The sequence below is a fragment of the Motacilla alba genome, chromosome 24, assembly GCF_015832195.1.
Source record: "Motacilla alba alba isolate MOTALB_02 chromosome 24, Motacilla_alba_V1.0_pri, whole genome shotgun sequence".
In the NCBI taxonomy this organism is placed as follows: domain Eukaryota; kingdom Metazoa; phylum Chordata; class Aves; order Passeriformes; family Motacillidae; genus Motacilla; species Motacilla alba.
This window is the reverse complement of record NC_052039.1, coordinates 1,982,199-2,005,747: the sequence shown is the minus strand read 5'-3', so window position 1 is coordinate 2,005,747 and position 23,549 is coordinate 1,982,199. Positions and strand designations below refer to the sequence as shown.

The 23,549-nt window shown below is 44.2% G+C and overlaps 1 protein-coding gene across 5 annotated transcripts in view; it reads right to left on the bottom strand.

Annotated features, from left to right (window-relative positions):
* Positions 1-23,549, bottom strand: part of PKNOX2 (PBX/knotted 1 homeobox 2) — a 93,590-nt gene that overhangs the window by 18,008 nt on the left and 52,033 nt on the right. For all 5 annotated transcript variants that reach the window (XM_038161525.1, XM_038161524.1, XM_038161528.1 and 2 more), the window contains 4 exons: positions 22,398-22,547; positions 21,993-22,068; positions 11,447-11,555; positions 4,314-4,453 (listed from right to left, as the gene is read on the bottom strand). In XM_038161525.1, coding sequence (XP_038017453.1) covers positions 4,314-4,453; positions 11,447-11,530 — 224 coding nt within the window. In that variant the 5' untranslated portion in view covers positions 11,531-11,555; positions 21,993-22,068; positions 22,398-22,547. The remainder of the gene's footprint in view (positions 1-4,313; positions 4,454-11,446; positions 11,556-21,992; positions 22,069-22,397; positions 22,548-23,549) is intronic.

Genomic DNA, 23,549 nt, shown 5'->3' with positions numbered 1-23,549 from the left:
TCCATCCATCATCCATCCATCATCCATCATCCATCCATCATCCATCCATCCATCATCCATCATCCATCCATCATCCATCCATCCATCCATCATCCATCCATCCATCCATCCATCCATCCATCCATCCATCCATCCATTCCTTCCCAATCTGTAAGAACCTGGTGGTGCAATCCTCACTCCCAGGTCACACTGGAAGTGCTCCCTCTAGATCTCTTTCAGCAACAACAAAAAAGAAAAGCTTTAAAATTGTAAAATTCCCTATCTCCTCCAAGGCTGGTTCCAATGTCTTGGTGTTTTCCATCATTGCACCAAAGTCAGCGTTTCCTAAATAAGCAAAAAGGCTGAGTCTGGGACATAGCCAAGGTGTCCTGGAGCCATCTGCTGTCCAAGTGGCTTTTCCTTTCCAGGATGGACATCAGCTCCTGCTCATTGATGGTAATATTTTACCTCAAAATGTCTCTGTTGGTTGGAGATGATGGAAGGGGACTTCTATCTGCCTGCAGCATCCTATGGACCAGCCTTGTTACGGGCTGCTCCTCCACCAAGAGGTCTCTTTGCACCTCTGACAAGTCCACAAAGATGGGTCAAATCCCACTTCCTTCTTACCATGAGATGATCTTGAACCCAAAGATTTATAGTTCTTCTTGAAACCTAAATCTCTGCAATGATGATGCTAAGTTGAGGCAACATAAAATGCAAACACACAAACTGCACCAAAGCACGTGGACAATACGGGGGTGAAGACCACGGCTGAGGGCAAGCCTCAATGAGCCCCTCCAGCTGTGCAAATTCAAATCAAAAACGTTTTATGGAGTCTTTCCAGGCAGAAATGCAAAATGCTCCTGCAGGAATGGTCTCCCAGAGCACTCCAGTTATCCGGGCACAATGGGATTGGCTCCACCATTTTATCTCCACAAGATGGCCCAAAAGATGATTAGGAATCACTTCCTGACAGCCTTTTTGAGTGGGAGCCGGGCGAAGGGGTTAAACCCCTTGGCTAAGTCTTCATTTGCAGCCGCTAATACCACAGCATATTATAGTTTAATCTGTCCTGATCCTGGTTTAATGCAAGATTCACCGAGGCTGGAGCGGAGAGTGGCGAGGGGGGGAAATCATTTCATAATTTCAGGAGCCCCGCTGGAGCTTAGCCAAGGGATATGAAAGGCAAATTCCAGGCGGAAGGTTGAATTATTGGGACTTATGAGCGGTGCCACCGCAGCAGGTGCCTGCTGCCATTTCCAGGGCTGCTCCAACAATTAGGAGCAGAGGTATGGAATGACCCCGAGGACGGGGGTTTGGGGAGGGGAGAAGGGGTTGCAGCCCCTGAGCAATTGGAGCCCCTTTTCTTGGAGGGGGATTAAGGCCAGCATCACCCCGTGCTCCTCAGTACTGACCACAGGGACAGTGCTGCTCTGGGCCCCCAGGAAGGTTTTGGGGCTGGCAGGGAGCAGGAGGAGGAAGGAACATGGCTGAGGGGAGAATGGTTTGCTTTTCGGCGGAAAACAAAATGGAATGAGGAATTTAAAATCTAAGATAAAATTAAAAAAAAAAAAAAACAAAAACAAAATGGAACCCAATCTGATCAAATCCATCAATAAATAAAAATTAAATGAAACAAAACTATAAAATAAACACCAAACAAAACAAAATAACATTAAACAAACAAAAAAATTAAAACCTTAAAGTATCTATATTTTAACAAAACCCCCAAAACAAACACAAGGGGAACTCAGGGGGCCTAGACCCCCAGGGATGGGTTAAAGGAGGGCACCAAGGGCACCCTATGAGAGCAGTCTTGAGGAGTGCTGGAATTTGGGGGTTTGTCATGAGATTTATGCCAAATTATTCCGGAATTTGGGGTTTTTTTCCATTTTTGCATGGGAAAAACCAACCCAAACCACTGTTTTCTCCATTTCCAGCCTTTCCATGCCCACACCATGCAAAGGAAAGGACGGCCCACCACGGCAGGTGGAGGTTGTGGCATAAAAATTAAGAGCTGGAGCCCCTTTTGCCATGAAATTTGCAGTGGGGGGAAATAGATGGATATCCAGGATGCACAGAGGAATCAGGATTTTCCCCACTGTGGGTGCTACAGAGGAGGAAAACCAACCCCATGGCACAAAGGAGAGTTTTGGGGTGGAAAAATCTACTTTTGCTGATTATGGTTTTGCAAAAAAAACCCCTGGTTTGTTTAGTTGAGGGGTTTTTTTCTGCCAGGGAATCCTCCAAATGAAAGGGCTGAACCAGCCCTGACATTTTCCTGCAGGAGAGAGGTCGTTTGCAGCCACTAATAAAAAGGATTCGACACGGGCTAATAAAGAGGAATGAATTCCTCTAATGGCCTAATTTCCCACCTTCAGCCGAGCCAGCAGCACAGCAGGCACGGCACAACAGGATCTTTTTTTTTCGCCCCTTTTCCCCCAAAAAAACCTCAAACCACCCAAAACAAAAAAAAACCAAAAAAAAAAAACCCAAACAACAAAAAAAAACCCACAAAAAGCCCCGACCAAACTTAATGCAAAGAAATCCAGGCATTTCCCACTTGGAAAAATCCAATTTGTGGTGCTCGGGTGGTTTAAGCATCATTTCCCTTCAGGAGCAGCATCTTCTCTGGTCCAAAATCCATTGGGAAGTCCCAGCCCCGCTGTTGCAGAAAGTCAAGAAAACCCTTCAGCTGGGAGAAAACTGCAGCTGAGGAGTGGCACTGCTGGACCAGCCCCTGCCAAGCTGCTCCCACACCAACAAGGGTGGGGAAGGATTTATTTTTTTCCCTTTTTTCTATATTTTTAACGGGTGATAAACCTCCTGCTAGGGCGTGAAACCCGGCGGGGTGACTTGTCCATGGGCTTTTGTATTTCCCATCACATTTTCCCAGCAATTTCCCTCCAGCTTGATCAACCGGTGCTCACAGCCAGTGCCTTCTGCCTTGGTGCAATTATTGAAAATTAACAAAAATCCATTGTTTTGGGTGGAGGGAAATGGACCTAGGAGGGCTAAGAAAAATCCTTGTGTGCATTTGATGCCTAATGACATCCACACCATCCATTTGAACCACTGGACGGGGAGATATTCAGCAAAAAAAGGTTAATTTTATGTAAATATATGATGCATTGCATAAATATACAGGAGGATATATTTGTTTTATATAAAAAACGTTTGTGGGGTTGTTTAGGCTAGTACCCAAAAAAAAGCACCCAGGTTTGGGCAATAAGTGCACACATGGAACTGGACAACAATTTCCCCCAGTTTTCAGGGGGAATACCTCCCACAAGGTGCTTTTTGCATGTCTTTGACCTTCCAATTAAGGCTGTGAAAACTCCAAGAGTGGGGCTGTTTTTATCCCTTTATCCCAAAAATGCTGCAGAACTCCTCAAGGAAGGGCAAAAAGAAGGTATTTTTGTCCTCAAATGGCTTCTTTTGCTTTGAGGGAATGATTTCCACCACTGGGAGACCTGCAGTGAATAATCCTTGGTGTTTTCCTGGGAAAGAGTGAGTTTATTCCATATTTCCATCCCCCTTTTCAGACCTTTCAGCCTTGTAATATCTGAATATCTGGAGGACAAATATTTTATTTCCTTCAAGTCTAACCTGCAATTTTTTGATTCACAAGCCCCCACAGCCCTGGTCACTGATAGGATAATCCAAAACTTTAAACTTTAATCCTCTTGCATCATTGCTCTATGTTCCAACTTTGTACATTATCACATATCACTTGTATAATTGCATATTACTTATATAATTATACTATTTACATAATTAAAATATTACCTGTAGTAGTTATTCAATAACATTGCTGCATATATTAAAATATAATATATTTTTATGCCCAAATTGATAAAAAAGGGACTGGAGGAGCTACCCAACTCACTGCCTACATCCTGTGCAGATGCAGGACCTGCACATTTCAGGCTGATGTGTGACTCCAGTCCTTGTTCAGCCCCGGGTCACATGGCTTTGCCCCCAAAAGGTAAATGGGGGGGAGGGGTTGAGTATTTTGAAGGGGCAGAGACGCTGCAGAACAAAGTCCACGAAGGAGCTCCATCCCCACACGTCACAATCAATGGCTACTATTGCTAAAAAGCAGCTAATTGCCAATTCCCCCCTTCCCGTGTGTTAATTAATGCATTAGAGGAACAGCCGATTAATAATGCATAATAACAACGAATGCATCAACCAGCCGACCCGGCAGCCGATGCATTAATTAATGCATGGCCACAATGATGCAACAACCCACAATAATGCAATAACCGGTGCATTACGACAACGGAACCGTTAATTAAAAGGCATTAATGAACGCAATCATCCTGCCTCACCTGTAGACAGCCCTCTTGTCGGCCTCCAGCTGCGCCTGGGGGTCGCCGCCCGCGGCCGGCACCGGCGCGTTGGCAGCGGCCGCCGGCGTGGTGAGGTGCACGGGCTGGGCTTTGGTGGGCTGCTGGGCGGTGGCTGTCATCTGGGGAGGGCAGGGAATCAAGGAGAGAGGGGAAAAAGAATGTGAAAAAACCCACAATAAAATAACAGCAGGGTTTGCTGTGCTTTCCCGATGGGTTTTGTGGCGCTCCACGCGGGATTTTGGAAGTTTGGGATGCGGCGCTCTGCGCAGGTAAAACACACCCAGGCATTTGGTCTGTGCCTGGAAAGAGAAGGTTTAGATTTTTACATTTCCCCCCACTTTTCACCAGGGGAAATACAGGGGAAATCTCCCACCATCTTTGCTGTGGGGGGGACTTTAGGAAGGGATGTTTCACAGCAGCCCCAGATTAAATCAGCTGCAGCACCGTGGTTTGCCAAGAGCTCCTTCAAAGCAGGTATTACTGTCTAGACAGAGTCATTTTCAATTTCATCCCAAAATTAGGTGAGCCTCTTCCAGCTCGCCAAGCCCAGCAATGAGTCACCTCAGAGCTGTGAGAAGGCAGCCAAAAAATCCCAATTTTTTTGGTGCCCATGCCCAAATCACCCAACTTTAGCCCCGATGCTGCCAGCACAGGAATGTCCTGTGCAATAAATCACCCTGACAGCAAACATTGTGCTTATTTTAAAAACAGCAATGATTTCAGGTAAATATGAATCTTTAAGATGGGAGATGAGCTTGTGCCATCGCTCCTGTGAATCCCTGAGCGTCCCTCCAGCATCACCCCAAAAGCGCCACGCTCTGGAACAGGGCAACACCTATTTAGGGGCAGTTTTCACTTAAAACTTAAAAAAATATCCCTGAATTACTCGTTGTCAGACTTAGGACAGGTCCAACCTGGCCTTTGCATTATCATCACAAGATTCCATTAAAAAAAAACCTGAATGGAGAGTTTGAAACAACTGAGGCTCCAGTGCATCAGCAGCACCCCAAATCCAGGGGTTTCAGCCTCAAATCCCAGTGGAAAGCTGTTGCAAAGCGGTTGGTTTGCCTGCCTCTCTGCTGAAATTCGTGAAAAAATTAGTATTTGCCTATTTTTACCTGTAAATGTTCACTCTTCCCTCGAGGTTCAGAGCAAAAGGAAGCTCTGGTTCTTGCTAAACACTATATATATAATTTACTTATTTGTCTAATACATTTGTTTCTTCCTGTCTGTGTTTTGATATAAATAACACATATTATTTATTTGTCTGATACATTTATATATTTATTTCTGTATTTATACAGAAATGGAGGTATATGTATTTTTTAATTTATTTGCCTAATATACCTTTAAATTTGTGTCTGATTGTTAATGTATAAAAATGTTCATACACATAAATGATTGTGTCATTAATTAGTGTAAATGCATATATATATTTTACAAAAATATGTAAAACTTTATAAGCCCAAGCTGGACCAAAATCATGACACCTTTTGATTTTAAAATGTTTGCCTTTAATATCTCCTGCCTGACCTTTTGCTGTCGCTTTTTTACCACTTTTTTTTTTTTCTTTTCCTTTTCAATCTCCTTTATTGTTCATAACTCCAAAGTTGGGCTCCAGCACCTGCAAATTCACTTGGCTCTATTTAATTTCCAACTCTCCCAACAGGTTCCATTTCTGTCCCTCTTCCCCTCCCTGGTGCTAAAGAAAGGAGTGAAGTTTGGGCTTCCCTTCCCCTCCTGATCCCAGCAGTTGGGATTTCTCCTTTTTCCCCCCCATTTTCCATTTGAAACCAAAATGGAGCAGATTTTGGGACAATCCAGCCACACCACTGAAGATCTCTTCATCCTTTTTCCCTTTCCCCCCTTTTTTCTCCCCATTATCTCCCTGGAAAATTACACTTATGCAGGGGAAAATGGCTTTTCCCCCCAGCCTTTTCCCTTTCCCCCCATCACACTTATTTACCAGGATTCCAAAGCCCTTTCTGCATCCTGCCAAGTTGAATATTTCCAGCCAAGTCTGCGACTAATTGAGCTATTACCCAAAAAAAAAAAGCCTCCTTTGGGGCTGTTCTGAGGCCATTACCTCACCTTGGACTAAAGAAAAGAACAAAAAATGAGGAAAAAATAATTCCAAGCCTATGGAAAAAGAGGGGAGAGGATGCTGAGATGGGGAGGATTTGCAGCTGAATAAGGAGGAGGGGAAAAAATGGAGCCAAAAATGGCATTTGGGGGAGCAGGTGGGGAGGGAAAAGGCAGCAGGTTCCTGGTGGAGGGAAAATGGGAAATAGGAGGAAATATTTGGGTGTAAAAGTTGTAAATTTTGATAAAAAACGCAGGTGGGTTTTGGTTTGTTGTTTTTGTTTCCCACGGAAAATGGCCAAAAATAGTTGCAGGAGGGGGATAAAAGGTAAAGGAAAAAGGAGAATTAAAAGCACATAAAGTTATGTTTGAAAAGCAGCAAAAAAGTCAAGAAAAAATTATAATGGTGACAATAATTATGTAAACTGCTAAAGATTTGTCCAAATATGTTTCAAATGTGTTCAAAATGTGTTTACAAATATACTGGAAAAGTAAAGTTTTAAAATGTTACAAATACACTCAAAGATGTGAAAGTCAAAAATAGCTTTATAAATATGCTACAAATGCATTTAAAATACTGAAAAGTGTAAAAATACAATTTTTTTGCAATTATGTGAAAATCCAAAATGTTTTAAAATGTAGAAAATACAAAAGAGATGCTAAAATGTTGGAACAAAATTAAATTACGTTCAAAATCTCCTTAACAATAAGTTTTAAATATAGAACATGCAAAGAAATGACAAAAGGCTTCAAAGATGTAAAAAATAAGATTTTTTTTAAGGAAAGTAACAACAAAATTTTAAAAATAGTAAAGAAATAGTAAAAAAAAACATTTAAAAAATCCTGAGTTCTTGCAGGGCTCCTGAGTAAAGCAGATATTTTTGGGATGGTGTTTGCTCAATGCTGCCTGAGCTGCGTGTGATATTTCTGGGTTTAGGAATTACAGATTTCTGGGGTTCAGGGATGATATTTTTGGGTTTAGGAATTACAGATTTTTGGGGTTCAGGGATGGCATTTCTGGATTGGGAATTACAGATTTCTGGGGTTCAGGGATGACATTTTTGGGTGGAATTACAAATTTCTGGGGTCCAGGGGTGGTATTTTGGGTTTGGAATTACAGATTTCTGGGGTTCAGGGATGACATTTTTGGGTTTGGAATTACAGATTTCTGGGGTTCAGGGATGATATTTTTGGGTTTGGAATTACAGATTTCTGGGGTTCAGGGATGATATTTTTGGGTTTAGGAATTACAGATTTCTGGGGTTCAGGGATGATATTTTTGGGTTTAGGAATTACAGATTTCTGGGGTTCAGGGATGATATTTTTGGGTTTAGGAATTACAGATTTCTGGGGTTCAGGGATGGCATTTTGAGTTTGGAATTACAGATTTCTGGGGTTCAGGGATGGCATTTTGAGTTTGGAATTACAGATTTCTGGGCTTCAGGGATGGCATTTTGAGTTTGGAATTACAGATTTCTGGGCTTCAGGGATGGCATTTCTGGATTTGGGAATTACAGATTTCTGGGCTTCAGGGATGGCATTTCTAGATTTGGAATTACAAATTTCTAGGGTTCAGGGATGACATTTTTGGGTTTGGAATTACAGATTTCTGGGGTTCAGGGATGGCATTTATGGATTTGGGAATTGCAGATTTTCTGGGTTTCAGAGATGGCATTTTGGGTTTGGAATTACAGATTTCTGGGGTTCAGGGATGATATTTTTGGGTTTGGAATTACAAATTTTTGGGGTTCAGGGATGGCATTTCTGGATTTGGAATTACAGATTTCTGGGGTTCAGGGATGGTATTTTGGGTTTGGAATTACAGATTTCTGGGGTTCAGGGATGGCATTTTTGGGTTTGGAATTACAAATTTTTGGGGTTCAGGGATGACATTTTTGGGTTTGGAATTACAGATTTCTGGGGTTCAGGGATGGCATTTCTGGATTTGGGAATTACAGATTTCTGGGGTTCAGGGATGATATTTTTGGGTTTGGGAATTACAGATTTCTGGGGTTCAGGGATGGCATTTTGGGTTTGGAATTACAGATTTCTGGGGTTCTGTGTGATAATTCTGGGTGTGGGAATTATAAATTTCTGGGGTTCAGGGATGACATTTGTGAGTTCTTCTCCTCTTTTGGAAGGAAATCCTCTGCTGGTGTTGGTGGCTGCTCCTGGGCTCTGGGGGGCTTCCCACAGGTTTCAGTAAAATAATTCCCCATTTTTAGATTTGATTTGAGGACTGGACACAGACATCAAGCCCAGAGAGGAAATCCCTAAATCATCATTTACCCTTCTCCTTAGTGGGATGCTGAACGCAGCAATTTTGAGCCCAAAAATCTGCTGAGGACACCAGGAACTGGGGGGGTTTGGGGCTCCTCCTGGAAAATCCCAATCCCCACCCAATTTTTTAACCTGTGACTTTTTAAAAAACATTTTTGTAATTAAAAAGATAGAACTATGTTCATGCTATTTGATTTTTGTCCCTGTTATAATCACCAAAAAAGCACTTTTTATGGGGAGGAGGAAAGATACTTTTATCACTTTCTGTGTTGAAAATTATGAAAAGTCAACTTGGTTTTAATTTTTTTTTTCAAAATACATTTGTAGGGCAATTGATTCATGTATTTATTTATTGGTCCCTCTTATAACCACTTGGGGGGAAGGTGCTTTTTATCAATTTCTGGGCTGAAATTTATGAAAAATTAACCCAATTTTTAATAACACTTTTTCTTAAATATATATTTTAGAATAAATTAATGAATGAATGAATTAATGAATGAATGAATGAATAAATAAATAAATAAATAACCCCCCTTTCTCTCTTTTTTGTTCCTCTTGTGACCATCTAAGAAACATTTTTCTGGTAGGGTAAAGCTGCTTTCACCACTTTTGTTGCTAAAAATACCTATTTAAAGAAAAACTCTTTTTGCCAATGAAATGGCTGAAGATTCTGCCTCAGCTTTTGGTTTTCATTCATTACAGAAAACTGATTTTAATGCAGACTTTAATTTTCAGCAGGTAGAGAACTCAATGAGATCATGCTTGGTGTAAAAGATGCTCCATGTTCCACTCCTTCAACAGATTCCAGGGATAAATGCAGCATTTTTTCCTCCCAAAAGGCAGCTTTTCCCACCATTTCTGCTCCGTTTTTGCCTCTTTCTGACAGTGAGGGTGGCAGCTTGCACAGCCTCTGCTGTGAAACATGAATGCAAAGCTCCCCAAATCCCTTTTTTTTAGCACTTTTCTCCCCAAAGTGCTTCCCTTGATGAGGAGGAGCTCAGTGTAGCTCTGATAATCAATAATTTTTCCATTTATCCGGTCCTCCCCCTTTCTTCACCCCTTCTGGGGGGGAAGAAATTTGTGTGATTTGCTTTTCCAATCCCTAGAAATCCCAAATTTTCAGGTGAAAAGTTCACAGCAGTCGCAGGCGAGTCAAAAAAAAAAAAAAAAAAAAAAAATCAATTCTTGGCTGCAGCTTTTCCTCCAAAGCCCCTGAACGCTTGAGCAAGCGCCTTGATAAGGGAAAAAAGGAAGGATTTGGTCAGCAACGCTCCTGAGGCTCCCCAAAATTCAATGTATTCAAACAGGGGGCAGAGAAGGGACAGGGAGGGAGAAGGGAGAGGGGAAGTCTCCAAAGGATGCCAGGGAAAATGTCGGCTATTTTCGAGTCCCTTAAATTGCCCATTAGGACTCAAACGGTGCCGTGGCTCCCCCGCTGTGTGAGCGAGAAAGGGAAAAAAAAATTTGGGGAAAAAAAAAAAAAAAAAAAAAGCCCTACTCAAGGCAGAGCAGCGGAGCGAGCAAATGATGACACAGAAGTTGGAGGAGCCATAAAACCCCACCGAGGTGTCGTTTGTGAGAAGTGACCTTTTCCCACCAGAGGAAATGAGGAGAAAGGAGACACGGGTGGCTTCAAGGGGGGGTGGAAAAGTCAACTTATTTATTTTAGCTTGCAGAGGACAGGCTTGGGGGCTGGAATTTTTTTGGTGGGTTTTTGGTGAGGTGGGGTTTTTTTTGTTTATTGGGGTTTTTTGTTGTTGCTGTTGGGATGGGAGATTTTTCTGCTTTTGCAGATGAGAAATGCAGCAAATGAGGGAAAGCTTGAAATCATCCACATGAGCACAAAAAAAAAAAAGCTGCTTTGAACGTGGAGCTGGCTCAGTGCACAATACAGAACACCCCTGTTCAGGCACTGTAGCTGAAAAGCAGAAAGGTGATTTAAATTTACCCCCAAAAAACCTCAGGATGGGCTTCAAGGTGCAGGGCCATCTCTAAAATCCATCCTCAACTCCCAGGTCGAGCCCACTGGGGCTGGAGCTCCTGAAGAGTTTCTCTTGGACAAACTCTTCTTCTTACAATAACTTGACTCCACAATGATGCTTGAAAAAGTTCTTTGACTGCTTAGAGCACCATTGGAGATGAAATCTTTTTTCTCCCCTGCCACAGGTTATTAAAAGACGCCATTGAAATAAATCAAAGGCCATTCCTATGACTAAACCTGCCCTGGTTTAGTCAAATGTTTCATCTTCCCAGCTAATAAACCTGCTGGTTACAATCATGCCACCATGTCAGCTTTCCAAGAAGACCCCAAAATCACAGAATCACAGAATCACAGACTCACTGGGTTGGGAGAGACCTTCAAGATCGTCGAGTCCAGCCCAGCCCCAACGCCTCAACTGAACCCTGGCAGCCAGTGCCACATCCAGGCTGTGTTAAACACACCCAGGGTTAAACCACACTCCACCACCTCCCCGAGCAGACAATTCCAGTTTCTGATCACTTTTTCAGTAAAAAAACCTTTTTTCTAACATCCAGCCTAAATTTCCCTTGGCGCAGCTTACGACATAAGCCAAAAAGGAAAAACCCCATCGTTTTACCCAAAATCTTTCCATCTTGCAGACTGACAGAAGGGGTTTCAATTCTCTGAGATGAATGCTCTGGGGTGAAATATTCTGTAATGGCCATTATTTGGGAAATCAAGGCAATTAAGGCAGGAGCTGGGGGCCCTGGGGGGTCGGGAGGACGCTCACCTGTGGGGTGTCTTGGTAGGGAGGAGGAGGCACTGTCTGCGTGGCCATCATGGTCAGAGCTGGGGCAGGGGAGACATGGTGCATCCTGCTTGGGAGTCACATCGAGAACCTGTGGGCAGGAGAGCAGAGCTGCTGGATCACCAGGGATCTCCCCAACCAGAAAAATCCCACAGAAAGGGAAGGAAAAACAAAAGGCAGAAAGGAGAGGTGACATTCGTCACACTGCGCTCTGCCACACGGTCCCTGGAAGAAACTCAAGGTGGTTTGATGAGCCCTACTGTGAATTGATGATTTTTTGAGGTTTGTGATTTTGGATAAGGAATGCACTGGGGGGGAAGAGAAGCAGGGCACTGGCAGGGAGATCCTCACTGGAGATGAAGGTGCCATCAGTGAAACTCATGATATCCTTTCCCCTGTGAACCCTGGCACACCCAGGGCATTTTCTTTCCACCCCTCATGCCTAACCACAATGCCTAAATGGGGATTTCCATCCCCTTGCCAGCTATTCCTCTCTTCTGGAAGCAGAAAGTGAAACCATAAAGGCAAAACTTGCTATTTTTTAAATTATACACCAAACTGTCCCAGAATGATGTGTCTCTTTGCCTTTGGTCACCACAGTCACATCCTCATGCTCAGTTCAGAAGGGACATTGAGAATCCAATGTGGAGATTCACCAACATATTCAATATATTTATTAATTATTTTATTTAACATATTCCTGCCCTGTGCTGTCCAACCCAGCTGTCTCCTGTGCTGAGGTGACTGACCCCATGATGATTGAATGCACAGAAATGTGGGAACCCTTGTTTGATTTGAACCAGGGAGCAAACCTGGAGTTTGCACATCCCATAAACTGAGGAGATGGTCCTCACACTGCCTCCAACCTCTCTGCAAGCTGCTGCTTTCTCCAGAATGCAGTCATCTGGGAGGAAAACACATTAATTTTTCTGTATCTTCAGGTGCAAAGGAGATGGAGAAAAAGGAGGGGCACCAGGAAGGGACAGATTTGTCATGGAGCACTTGGCTGGGAAAGGTCCCCAACAAACAGACCTGGAGGTAGATATTGGTATATCTATAGATATTTGGGTAGACCCAAAAGCAATTCTTGGCCCTGAAAATACCTCCTCTCTCACTATTTAACTGCAGCTGAGTGGTTGCTTTAGAAAGAAAAGCCAATAATCTTGCCTGAATTCTTAAAAAACTCTGTCCTGTCCTCTCTGTGGCTTGGAGCTCTGTTTCGGGCCAACTCACAAAGTCACACAGCAAACCTTGCTGGGTCCTAAAAGGACATTTCTTCTTGCAATGCCTCCTTTTTCTAAGAGATGACACCTCCCCAGGGGATCTCCCTGTTGTGATGCACTGGCTTCTTATCTGGAGAAAAGCCATGGCACCACCCCATGAGGAAATGCAGAAAGTTATGAAAGCCCCCAGATATTGTCAGGGAATATAACCCAAAACCAGGGTCAGCTCTGCTTTCACCAGGAAATGGTGGCAGGCAGGAAGGTGCAAGGAAGAGGAGCAGAGGCACTGATGAGCTCAGTCCAAACTGAGGCACATTTGGGAATCTTTGTGAAAAATGTAGTCCTCTCTATGAGGTTGTTTTGGGGGAAGAGGTGCAATATTCTGATTTTCCTGAGGCTCCAGGCTTTGCCAGGCACTGAGCTCACAAATGCACCACATCCAAATGGAAAGCCAAGTGCATGGGATGAGCATCAACAATTCTTCTTTATTTTGCATGAATAAATGAGGTTATTCTTTCTTATACTTTGCACAAATATGGATAACCCATGAATTGAATACTAAGAAATCCCACCCGAAATCCCGTGCATTGTGAAGGTAGATCAGGGTTCTTGCATGACACAGACCACTAGCAGCGAGGATATTGCATTTATGGGATTAAAATGATGCTTTTCATCTTTTTCCTCCCAACAGCAAAATAGCAGGAGGCAAAATTATCTGCTCCTGAGTGAAGTCACAGCTTAAAACCTTTGATGTCCACTGTCAAAACTCAGCTCGCAGCTGCAGGCACACAAATATCCGTGTCCTCGGGGGGCAACACCCAGGGAAAAACCTCCCCACCAGCAACAGCTTCAGCTGGGGAAAAGCAGAATTTAGCACTGTGACAGTCTGGACATCTGTGTGGGGAGCTAAAAAAAAAAAGAAGACATTGCTATTTTGGGAAAAATACCCTGCTTGGCATCTATTGTTCCTGCCAAGAGAGATCCTACAACCAGCACGTGGCGATTTGCTGGGGGGTGTGAGCTTTTTGGGTGAGTATTCCCAGAAGGTGGCAGCCCAGAGCCCAATTTAATTGCTGAATAATATCTGAGCTGCTCAAATCAAGCTGTTCATTGAGGTTTCTGGGTGCTGGTTTGTTTGGAGAACAGGACTGACAGCTAAATGTGGGGGGAAAAAAAAAAAGGGGGATGAAAGTGGGAGACTGCTGTTGCCAATAGCAGTATATTTATTTATCTTGGGGGAAACAAATGCACTCAGCACTGTAAATATCCAGGAAGGTGTCTGGTGGCCACAGGAAAAGCTGGACAGGTGTTCCACGTGGGAGCCCCCAGCCATGAATCTCAGGACAGCAGGGCAGAGCTGTCAGCCCCATGGATTTACCAGCAGCCAGCACAGGCAAGGGTGGAGAGCTGCCATTACATGCATTAACCCTTTCTTATTTTTTGTAGCTTTGTTTTATATATTAATTCCCTCTCCTTTCTTTTTTCCCCCCACTTCTTAAATTAATTTTTGACTCTTGACTATGGGCATCCAGATATGGGAAGGAGCAGAGCATCACCAAACCCCTGCCAACTCCTTCCAGCCCAGCTCAAGGAATGTTGAACTCTTGGGTGCAGAGTGAATTCTGGGGATCTGGAGATCAGGGAGGGCAGGAATTGCAGCCAGCTCCTGGGGGATTTGCACAGAAGAAAGAAATGGTGAGCAATAAAAACCCATAAAGGCTCTTTCATTTCCGGAAGCAGCAGTACTTCACATTTTGGCAGTAACTTGAGATCAAAGTATCCTAAATTTCCTTATGAAATAAAATTATTTCAGCTATCACTGAAATGTTGCCATTACACTGGAAACGGATTTCCTGAAGAGCTTGTGCCTATCTAAAAGACTCTCAGATTTATAGGCTGGGGTTTTTTTACCAGCAATCTATTACATCCTTTTTCAAACAAAAATAATTAAAGACCAAGTTGAAAAGTTGGGTGTTTTTTTCCATGATGCCTTAAAACACTAAAAATACCAAAGGATTGCCAGTCACCCTCCAGGTGAATATGGCCTACTTGATTAATAAAACAGCCATAAACCCATATTAGAATGGTTAGGGCTGGTCAGGATTGGGGCTGAATGAAAAAAAATTCCCTTTTATGGACTCTACATCACTGTTCCCAAAGCAAAATGTTAATATTAATTCTGTCAAGCACAACTCTTGTTTCTGAGCCAGTGAGAAAACGAGGATCACTTTTTCCAGCTTACTGAGAGGTTTCTGCCCCACAGCAACACATGCAATTGATAATGGAGGATTCAACAAGAAAAATCAGAAAATCAGCTTCTCAGGCTTTTCTTCTCCACCTGAAGCATCAAAATAATTAGAGATACTTGAGAATGTTTGGTTTTTTGGGGTTTTTTTACCAGCCATGGAAGGTATTTTTCTGTATTAAGGGAAGATTGCCTTTTCTGAAGGGGATTTTTTGAAGGGGGGATGCTGTGAGATTGGCGAGGGCGCCGTGTCAGTCACGCTCTCTCCACAGCAGGCTGTGAGTTTTTTATGTCCCCATCTTCACAGAGGGCTTCTGCAGGCTGAAGTTTATGATATATGCATTCAGCGAAGTTAAAATGAAGAAATACAGCAGAGGAGGGATGGAGAGGGTCCTCCAGAGGACAATACATCTCACCCAGAGCCACCAGGACAGGCTCGCCCCCGAGGGGTGATGCCAACTCTTGATTGGCCATAAAGTGAATTAAGAGTGACCCTCTCCTCTTGAATGTCTCATTTCTATCAACAAATCTCCACCTTTTTGCCTGTTTTTACCAAAATTACCCTCAAAGATGAACAGCAGGTTTTCATGTCATTACAGGAAGTCCTTTATGCCACCCCGAGCTTGTTAAAAATAAACCAAGTGCTTTAAATGGTCAAAACCAGAAAAGAACCCAATTTTTCAAGACATTACCCATTCTTGGCCATTCCTCCATGTTCAAGGTTACTTCCAAACAGGATCATGTAACATCTCATCTCGGGAGATCAGGAACATTTGTGCAAAGACACCACTGTGCCATCAAACAGCTTTAGTTTTTTTAAGACTATATCACAGCCAGATTCCTCAATCCAATTCCAGGAGCTTTTCTTGACTGGGAGCATCTTTTGCTCTTGGCCAAGATGCTGGTTTTACTAAATGCTGACCTCCACACCCTCCCAGTATCCTGTTTTTAGTTATTGCCTGGTAAAAAATGGAGAGATTGAGTCTGTGTTTCTGCTACAAGCATGAGTTAAAGCAGATAGTGACTCGATATGGCTGCAGAACAAAGTCTAGACCAGAGCAAATACCTTTTCTGGTTTTCTCCTAAAAAAGCAGTTGGTCAGAACATAAGCACTGGGAGAAAAGGGAGAGGGAAACACCATGCTGGACAATGCCAAAAAAACTCTTGCCAAACACTGGTTTGGAATGCCAGTGGATGGGCCCCTGAGCACCAGGAAAAGGAGCATTTATTTATTCAATATTTTCACCTAGCTATTTAATATTTTATTTTTGTTTAATATTTACATGTATTTATTTGCTATTTGTATTTATTTAATTAATATGTCTCAATCCTCCGAACAACTTCAGCTCCATAGAAAGGATGGAGCTGCTTCAGTGGATTTCTGATGAGAACAACAATTACTGGTAAATATTTCTCTCCTCTCCAAAGATACCCATCTCTGAAAGGCTCCAGGGATATCTCTGCAACATAAACATGAGAATAAAACCTGCAAGAGCCAGTCAGAGCTTCAGCAGACAAGGTTAATGTACCTTGAACGGCAGCATTAAACAACTTTGCTCATTTTTTTAAGTGGAGAGCTGAGATACCTACATACATTTTAAAGTGTTATTTTTATAGGGGAAGACCATTAAAGCACCTTCCAAAACAAACTGGCACAGGGAAACATCAAAGAAGCTTCTTCAAAGCAACCTGAGAATACTTGAATTTTGTGCAACCCAGCTCTCTGCCCAAGAAAAGTTCCCAAAAGAGCAAGTTGTGATTTTTTTTTTTCAGCAATTCAAAAAGCTTTGAAGTGAAGTGTAGCTGAGGAACCCCAAAAAGGTAGAGACTTCCTCTTGCTGGGCATGAAATGTAAAAAAAAAAATTTCTGGTTGCCATGTAAAAAACAGTGAGCAGATGAATGTTTTAACAGTTCTTCTCTGAGAACAATTAATGTCCAAAGTCTAAAGTCTTGCCCTACACTTTCAAACCTTGCCTTGTGCTCTTCATTCTCCATTGCTTGGAGAGAGGTGAGTCAGGAATCACCAGCACCCACATTTTTATCCTGCAAACTCCAAATCCCAAACCCACACTGGCAATGAGAAGTCACAGAATCACAGAATGATCTGAGCTGGAAAGGACCCACCAGGATCCTCGAGTGCAGCTCCTGGCCCTGCACAGCACCATCCCCAAGAGTCACAGCACATGCCTGAGAGTCCTGTCCAACTGCTTCTGGAGCTCTGCTAGCCTCGAGCCATGCCAGGTGCCCTGGGGAGCCTGCTCCTGTGCCCAAGCCCCCTCTGGGTGAAGAACCTTTCTCTGATATCCAACCTAAACCTGCCCTGACACAACTTCAGGCCGTTCCTTTGGGTCCTGCCACTGGGCACCACAGAGCAGCAGTCAGGGTTTGCCCCTCCTCTCCCCCTCACAAGGCAGTTTAGACTGTGATGAGTCTCCCCTCAATCTCCTCCAAGACCAAGTGCCCTCAGCTGCTCCTCCCTGAGCTTCCCTCAAGCCCTTCACCATCTCCACTGCCCTCCTTAGGATGCTGTCCAACAGTCCAAAGCTGTTCTCACGCTGTGGTGCCCAAAAGGACTCCAGGTGAGGCTCCCCCAGCACAGAGCAGAGCAGAGGAGGACGATCCCCTCCCTCCCCCAGCTGGTGGTGCTGGCCCTGAAGCCCCCCAGGGCAGGGATGTCCCTCCTGGCTGGCAGGGCTCTGCTGCCTCAAATTCAACCTTCCACCCAGGACCCCCAGGCCCTTTCTGCAGAGCTGCTTTGCAGCAGCTCATTCCTTTGTCTGTCTGTACCTCCAGGGCTGCCCCATCCCAGGTGCAGAATCCAAGGCTCTCCCTGAGCTCCATGGTGGTGGCCCAGCCCTCTAATTTGTCACGGTCTCTCTGCAGGGCCCCCCTGCCTTCGAGGGAGTCAACAGATCACCCCAGTTCTGTATCATCTGCAAACTTGCTTGACATCCCTTCCAGTCCTGCATCTGATTCCTGCTGAGGTGCACGGGGTGGAGGATGGAGCCCTGCAGGACCCCACCAGTGACAGGCTGCAAGCCTGATGTCACCCAGCCACTGTCACCCTTCGTGTCCCCCCGTGAGCCAGCAGCTCCCGCACGGTGATCCAGCTGGGGACACTCTGTGCAGAGGATGCTGTCACAGGTGGTATTGAGGGCTCCACCCCAAGGTCCCTGCCAGGTTAAAAAGAGCTTCTCAGAGGACAAAAAAACGTGATGGCAAAAATTTCGATGCGTTTTGGAGACACGAGCTGGAAGAAAAGGTTTAAGTGTGGGTCTGAGGTGAACGAGGTCATGGGAAACTGTAATATTTGTGAATTCTACAAACTTCTGTCCCAAGACCAAAGGTGACATCAGCACTGTTGCTTGAGGATGGGTAGCTGAGAAGAAACATGCTCAAAAACTGTCTTGCTCTGCAAAAATTAAACCATTATTCAAGTTTTTCCATTCCAAACTGACACCTGCAGTCCTTCACCCATGTCCTGGTTTCAACCAGGACAGAGGGAATTTTTACAATGGCTTGGAGGGGGGCTTGACCAGACCCTAGAATTATTTATTTATTTATTTATTTATTAGTATTATTGTTGTTGTTGTTGTTGTTGTTGTTGTTGTTGTTGTTGTTGTTGTTGTTGTTTGATACCATTGCCAGGGGCAGGGTAAAGGGATTCTCTCTCTTCTGAGAAGAAGGGAATTCCTGGAGCAAGCATGGAGGATAGATCAGTGGGGCAATGCTGGTCCTGACCAGAGGGAGCTCTTTAGGGGCATGGCTGTGGTCAGGTTCAGCGCTGTGCTCTCTGTTGGGCAGTTTTGTTATTTGTATTGCTGCTGTTACAAGTTCATTTTCTCATCTCCTTGCTGTTTCCAGTAAATTGTTCTTATCCCAACCCGTGATCTTCGCCTTTTGTGCCTCCAATCTTTTCTCTACAGGGGCAGGGAAGGGAAGCAAGCGAGCTGCATGGAGTTTTGGAGACTTGGGGAGGGGGCACTAACTTGGGGAATACTGTTATTAAACAACAAAAAACAATGTCTCTGCCACTGCAAATACCACAAAGTGAAAAACAGACCAATGGCAGTGCAAGACCCACCTGAACAGTGCCAACAATTCTGGCACAGATCCCCCCACAGACCAGGGAGTTTTTGTAAATGTTTCTGCAGCCCATGAAAGCCCCAGAGTCAATACTGCAATCTTCCATATTTTTAGATACAGTTTCAACTTAATGCCTTCCTGGGGCGTCTGTTTTGCAACTCAAATCTCACAGGTTTTATGCAAATGCCCCAAAACCTCCATGAGTGAACACGGACGTGTACCTGCTTTTTGGTGGACTAAAAAGAGCAGAGTGAGCCCAACTGCAGAAACACGGGTGAGGTGTGAGTGCAGCACACAAAGGGAAAGTCAGGAAAGCAGCAATACCACAGCACACCCAATAAAATCCTCCCTTAAATCTGCCTCATTTCTTGCTGGATCCTGCTACCACACTTGGAAATTTTCCCCTTGGGAGGGGGGAAAAACTCCCTCTGGAGCCCCATAAGGCAGATAAATCAGAGTTCTTGCCTCGCTGAGTTTCCGTTGCACATCCCTCTTTTGCAGCTCTCTGCCTCCTCCTGGTCTTGCCTTCCTCCTGAATTTCCTATGTAAAATGCAAAATTCCCTATGAAAAATGACTCTGCTGACCAGAAAACAAAAATGAGGCTTTCCTTGAGGCATGTCAGGCTTTCTGGCACCTACAGGGAGCTGTCCCTCTGCAAACCCCAAGCCAAGACACTAAAGATTGAGATGGGAACACCTTGATTAATCACCACAATTGAAACATTTTTCATTTGCCCATTTGAAAGCAATTTTTGGGCCATATTTCCAGCCTCAATGATGAAAGAGAAGTTTGAAATACGACATGGTGATTTATAGGGAGTTACAATGGGTTTCAAACTCCTTTAGTAATGCTTAATAAGACTGTCTTCTCCATTTACTCCAAATGGGAGTAAATCTCAGCCTGCTCTGAACTCAACACGATGAGGAAATTGAGATCAAAAAAGGACTGCAAAGTGTTCATGCTGGGGGACAGATGTGCTAAATTTTTTTTTCACAACATTTTTTTGCACAATGACAAAAGGTATGGCCTGGCCTCAGAGGTGCATCTTGTGGTCACAGGGGCTTCAGGAGGAGGAAAGCTGAAATAGTTTGGTGCCTGGAAACTGAGGGCTCTAACACACAGTGGAGAAAGCCAAGGGAAACCAAGCTGTGTCTCAGAAGCCTTCAGGTAATTTCTATCATTTAGCACTTAGAGTGATGCCAGCCCAGTGTCCCAGAGGGTAATTAGACACCCGCCACCATCACATCTTCCCGTGCCCTTCAGGGGAGGAGTCTGGACCCTGCTGGCACAATTTGCTCTGCAGTTCTGGTTTGGTCTCCTTGCTGGAGATGCTTCCAGGCCAGGTTGCACTTTGTGTCCTCCACAGCCACAGCTCCTCCAAAGAGAACAACCCAACGCACACAAAATACATGGCAGGGCACAGAGTACTTTTGATGCCATAATATTTTAGCTTTTCTATTTTCCAAATCCTGTGCTGCATTAGTGCATAACTTTGAACTCCATATGAGGTGTCAGCTCCTGTCTTCACATCTTGGCCAGACAAAACAATTCCTCTGGGCCTGGAACCCAAGGACACCCGACAGCCTCAGGACCCAAAAAGTGTAAACAGAAGTGAATTGGGGAGGAGCAAACTGGGGGAATGTGACTTCATTAGCTGAAGCTGTAACTGGAGGATTAACCCCTGATATGTAAATGGACCAAACTGATAATTGTGGGCAAAACTCATGGCCACTGTCCATGCTGCGTGCAGCCTCTGGGAGGCTCTGACTGCCCAAGGTGAATCTGTTAAAGGCCTTTCATAAATTCCCACTTGATTCTCCTAACTCTGTCTAGCCTCTGTCCCAGGCAGCCACTCCAAGGCAGCACTGCCACTCACTTTGAAATACAGATTGGAAGGAGGGCATCAAGCAGGGAGGATCCCCCCAAAAAGTGGTCATTGTGGTGACCCCAACCCCCCCACACTCACCAGAAAAGTAATTTCAACATGAACCCGACCTGTACCTTTATCAGAACGGGGTAAAATCAAGCCGAGGAGATTTTCATCACTTCCTTCATCGTGTGTTTTTTGTTTTGGCTGAAGCAGGGTCACCAGAAGAATCAAAGCAGCCCAGGGGAAATAATCCTGCCCCTGCTGGCTGCTTCTTACTAAAAGGGGACTTTCAGAGGAGGCAAGACTCAAAGACTCAAAGAAAAGATGCTCTGCTGGGCCATGGCCCAAATGAAGGGTTGGGTTTTTCCCTGAGAAGCCCCCAGCTAAATATAACCAGTTTAAAGCTAAACCAGGCACTTTTGCAGAATATTTACACAAATTGAAGGGGCCACTCCCATTTTCAGTGGCCAAAGATTTCTCTTTGCTCCTACAGGAGGGAAGTTGCAGCCAGCAGGGTTTTATTTTCTGTCACCTGCCGGGTGCCCTGGTTTTGGCACGGATCAAGCACATTTGTCACTCTGTCAAGCCCTAATTTTAGTGATCAGGGTTGACTAAAGGACTGTGAAACCCTTGGTTTCATGTACATCTTATTTTAAGCTCTGCATTTCATTTATTTTTAGTTGGTGACCATTCCTTTGCACCCTACATCCGGCTGTGCCAAAATTTTGCAGTGATAACAACCTATATTTCAGAGTATTTTCACAAAAATATATCTGTGTTTTCCTGCAGGCTGCTTATGCCTTGTAGGGGCTCTCAACAATATGTTATCTACACTTGAGCTTTAAAACAAGACTCCCCGCACAGAATGATTTCTTAAAAAAAAAAAAAAAAAAAAGTGTAATTCTGCTCTGAAATCCTCACTGCATTCTGCATTTAGGGAAGGGTTTAAACAATTTAAATTATATCAACAGAAAACAGCAGAAATTCCTCCAAATAAAGCCACACCAAGGTCATGACTCACCACATCCTTCTCAATTAATATACATAATTGCACAATTAATACATATAATTGCTTAAATAATATAAAGCAAAGAAGCCTTACTGTTAGGGGGTGCTCAGGGAGCCACTGCCCTGGAAGAGTCCTCCCACTGCCCTGAAAACTGGGTAGGGATCACAACCTGGGAAAGCAAAAACGAAATATTTGAATATTGAGAGAAATTATAAAATAAGAAAGTGAAATCTTAAGCAAAGGATGAAGGTCTGCACTATGAAAGTGCAGTGGCAGTGGAGCCATGGATGGCAAGTTTTTTTTTAATGTTGTTTTTTCCTAATGATTTTTATCTGAAGGATGGTGGGGAAAATAGGAAAAATCAAGGAAAACGTAAGTGGGAATATCCCCTGGAGATGAAAGCAAGACTGATGTCTGAGCTAGGTCAGAGTTTTCCCCAGCAGGTCTGAACATCTCCAAAAAAAGGACAAAAATAAATCAGATTTTTAGAGGTCGAACCGAGATGTGTCCAGGAAACGAAGGCGGCTCCTCGTTGGTCTGTGCACAGAGGATGGAGCCAGGGCTGTCCTGTCCCCTCCTTCTCCACTCCTGGTGGGTGCTGAAAGCTCCTCACGGGTTCACACTGAGGGTTTCTGCTACAGTCCAGGTCTGAAAAGAAGAAAAACGGTAAAAAGTAATGAAATAGCACCGATGCTGGCTGTGCCCCCAGTTCATGCTGGTAGTTGGCTTTTCCCTGGTTAATTATAATATTTCCTTCAGTGTAAAGGTGTTTTTGTACTTGGGCTCACACTGAGTGAACGGGGGAACAGCCACTTCCTCCAAAATGGGGGAGCTCCCAGACACCAGGGAATAAGGAAAAGTCCATCCATGTGCTAGAGGTGATTCTGCAGCTGCCAAGAACCTGCCCCTTATGGGACTGGGATTTCTAGGCCCATCTCTGCAGTTTCAGAGGAAAAACGAAGATGGGCTGAGCAAGGACCAGCACAGCCACCCACACAGGGGTGGTTTGAGTTTGACTGCAGAAAAAAAAGGAATACAAGAGATAAAATTCACCAGATCTCTCCATATATAACACCTCCAGTGAGCCCCTCAGACCTTCAGCATCCATCTGCTGAACGTCCCTCAATATACATCACCCCAGATATTGCCTCTCTGTCTGCAAACATCACCCCAGATCTCCAATACATGTCTGATGCATCTGCCTTGATATCTATCTCCTGCTAAAGAGCTCCTCGGATCTCCAGTGTAAATCCCTTATATTACAGATATAAATAGTCCAATATATGTCCCTTGGTACACACAAAGTCCTCTCAGCCCACCCCTGATGTGTCACCTCGGTACCACCCCGCCCTCAGCAGCTCCTCAGCAGTGCACAGCTGGCATGGCCCCTCTGATAAACAGCTCCTCAAACCTGTTACACATCCAGAACGTCCAGCATGGCACACACCACCTGCAGGGAGCTCCTCAGAGCTCTGACAAATGTGTCACCTCCAGAGAGCCCCTCAGATTTCAATATGCACCCAAAACACCCACCCTGGTACACATAACCCGTTCAGAGCTCCTCAGATTGCTGATAAATGTCGAATACAGGCAGATGTGTGTACACCTCCACCTTCTGAACTGCTGATTTGAATGTACCTCTGATATATG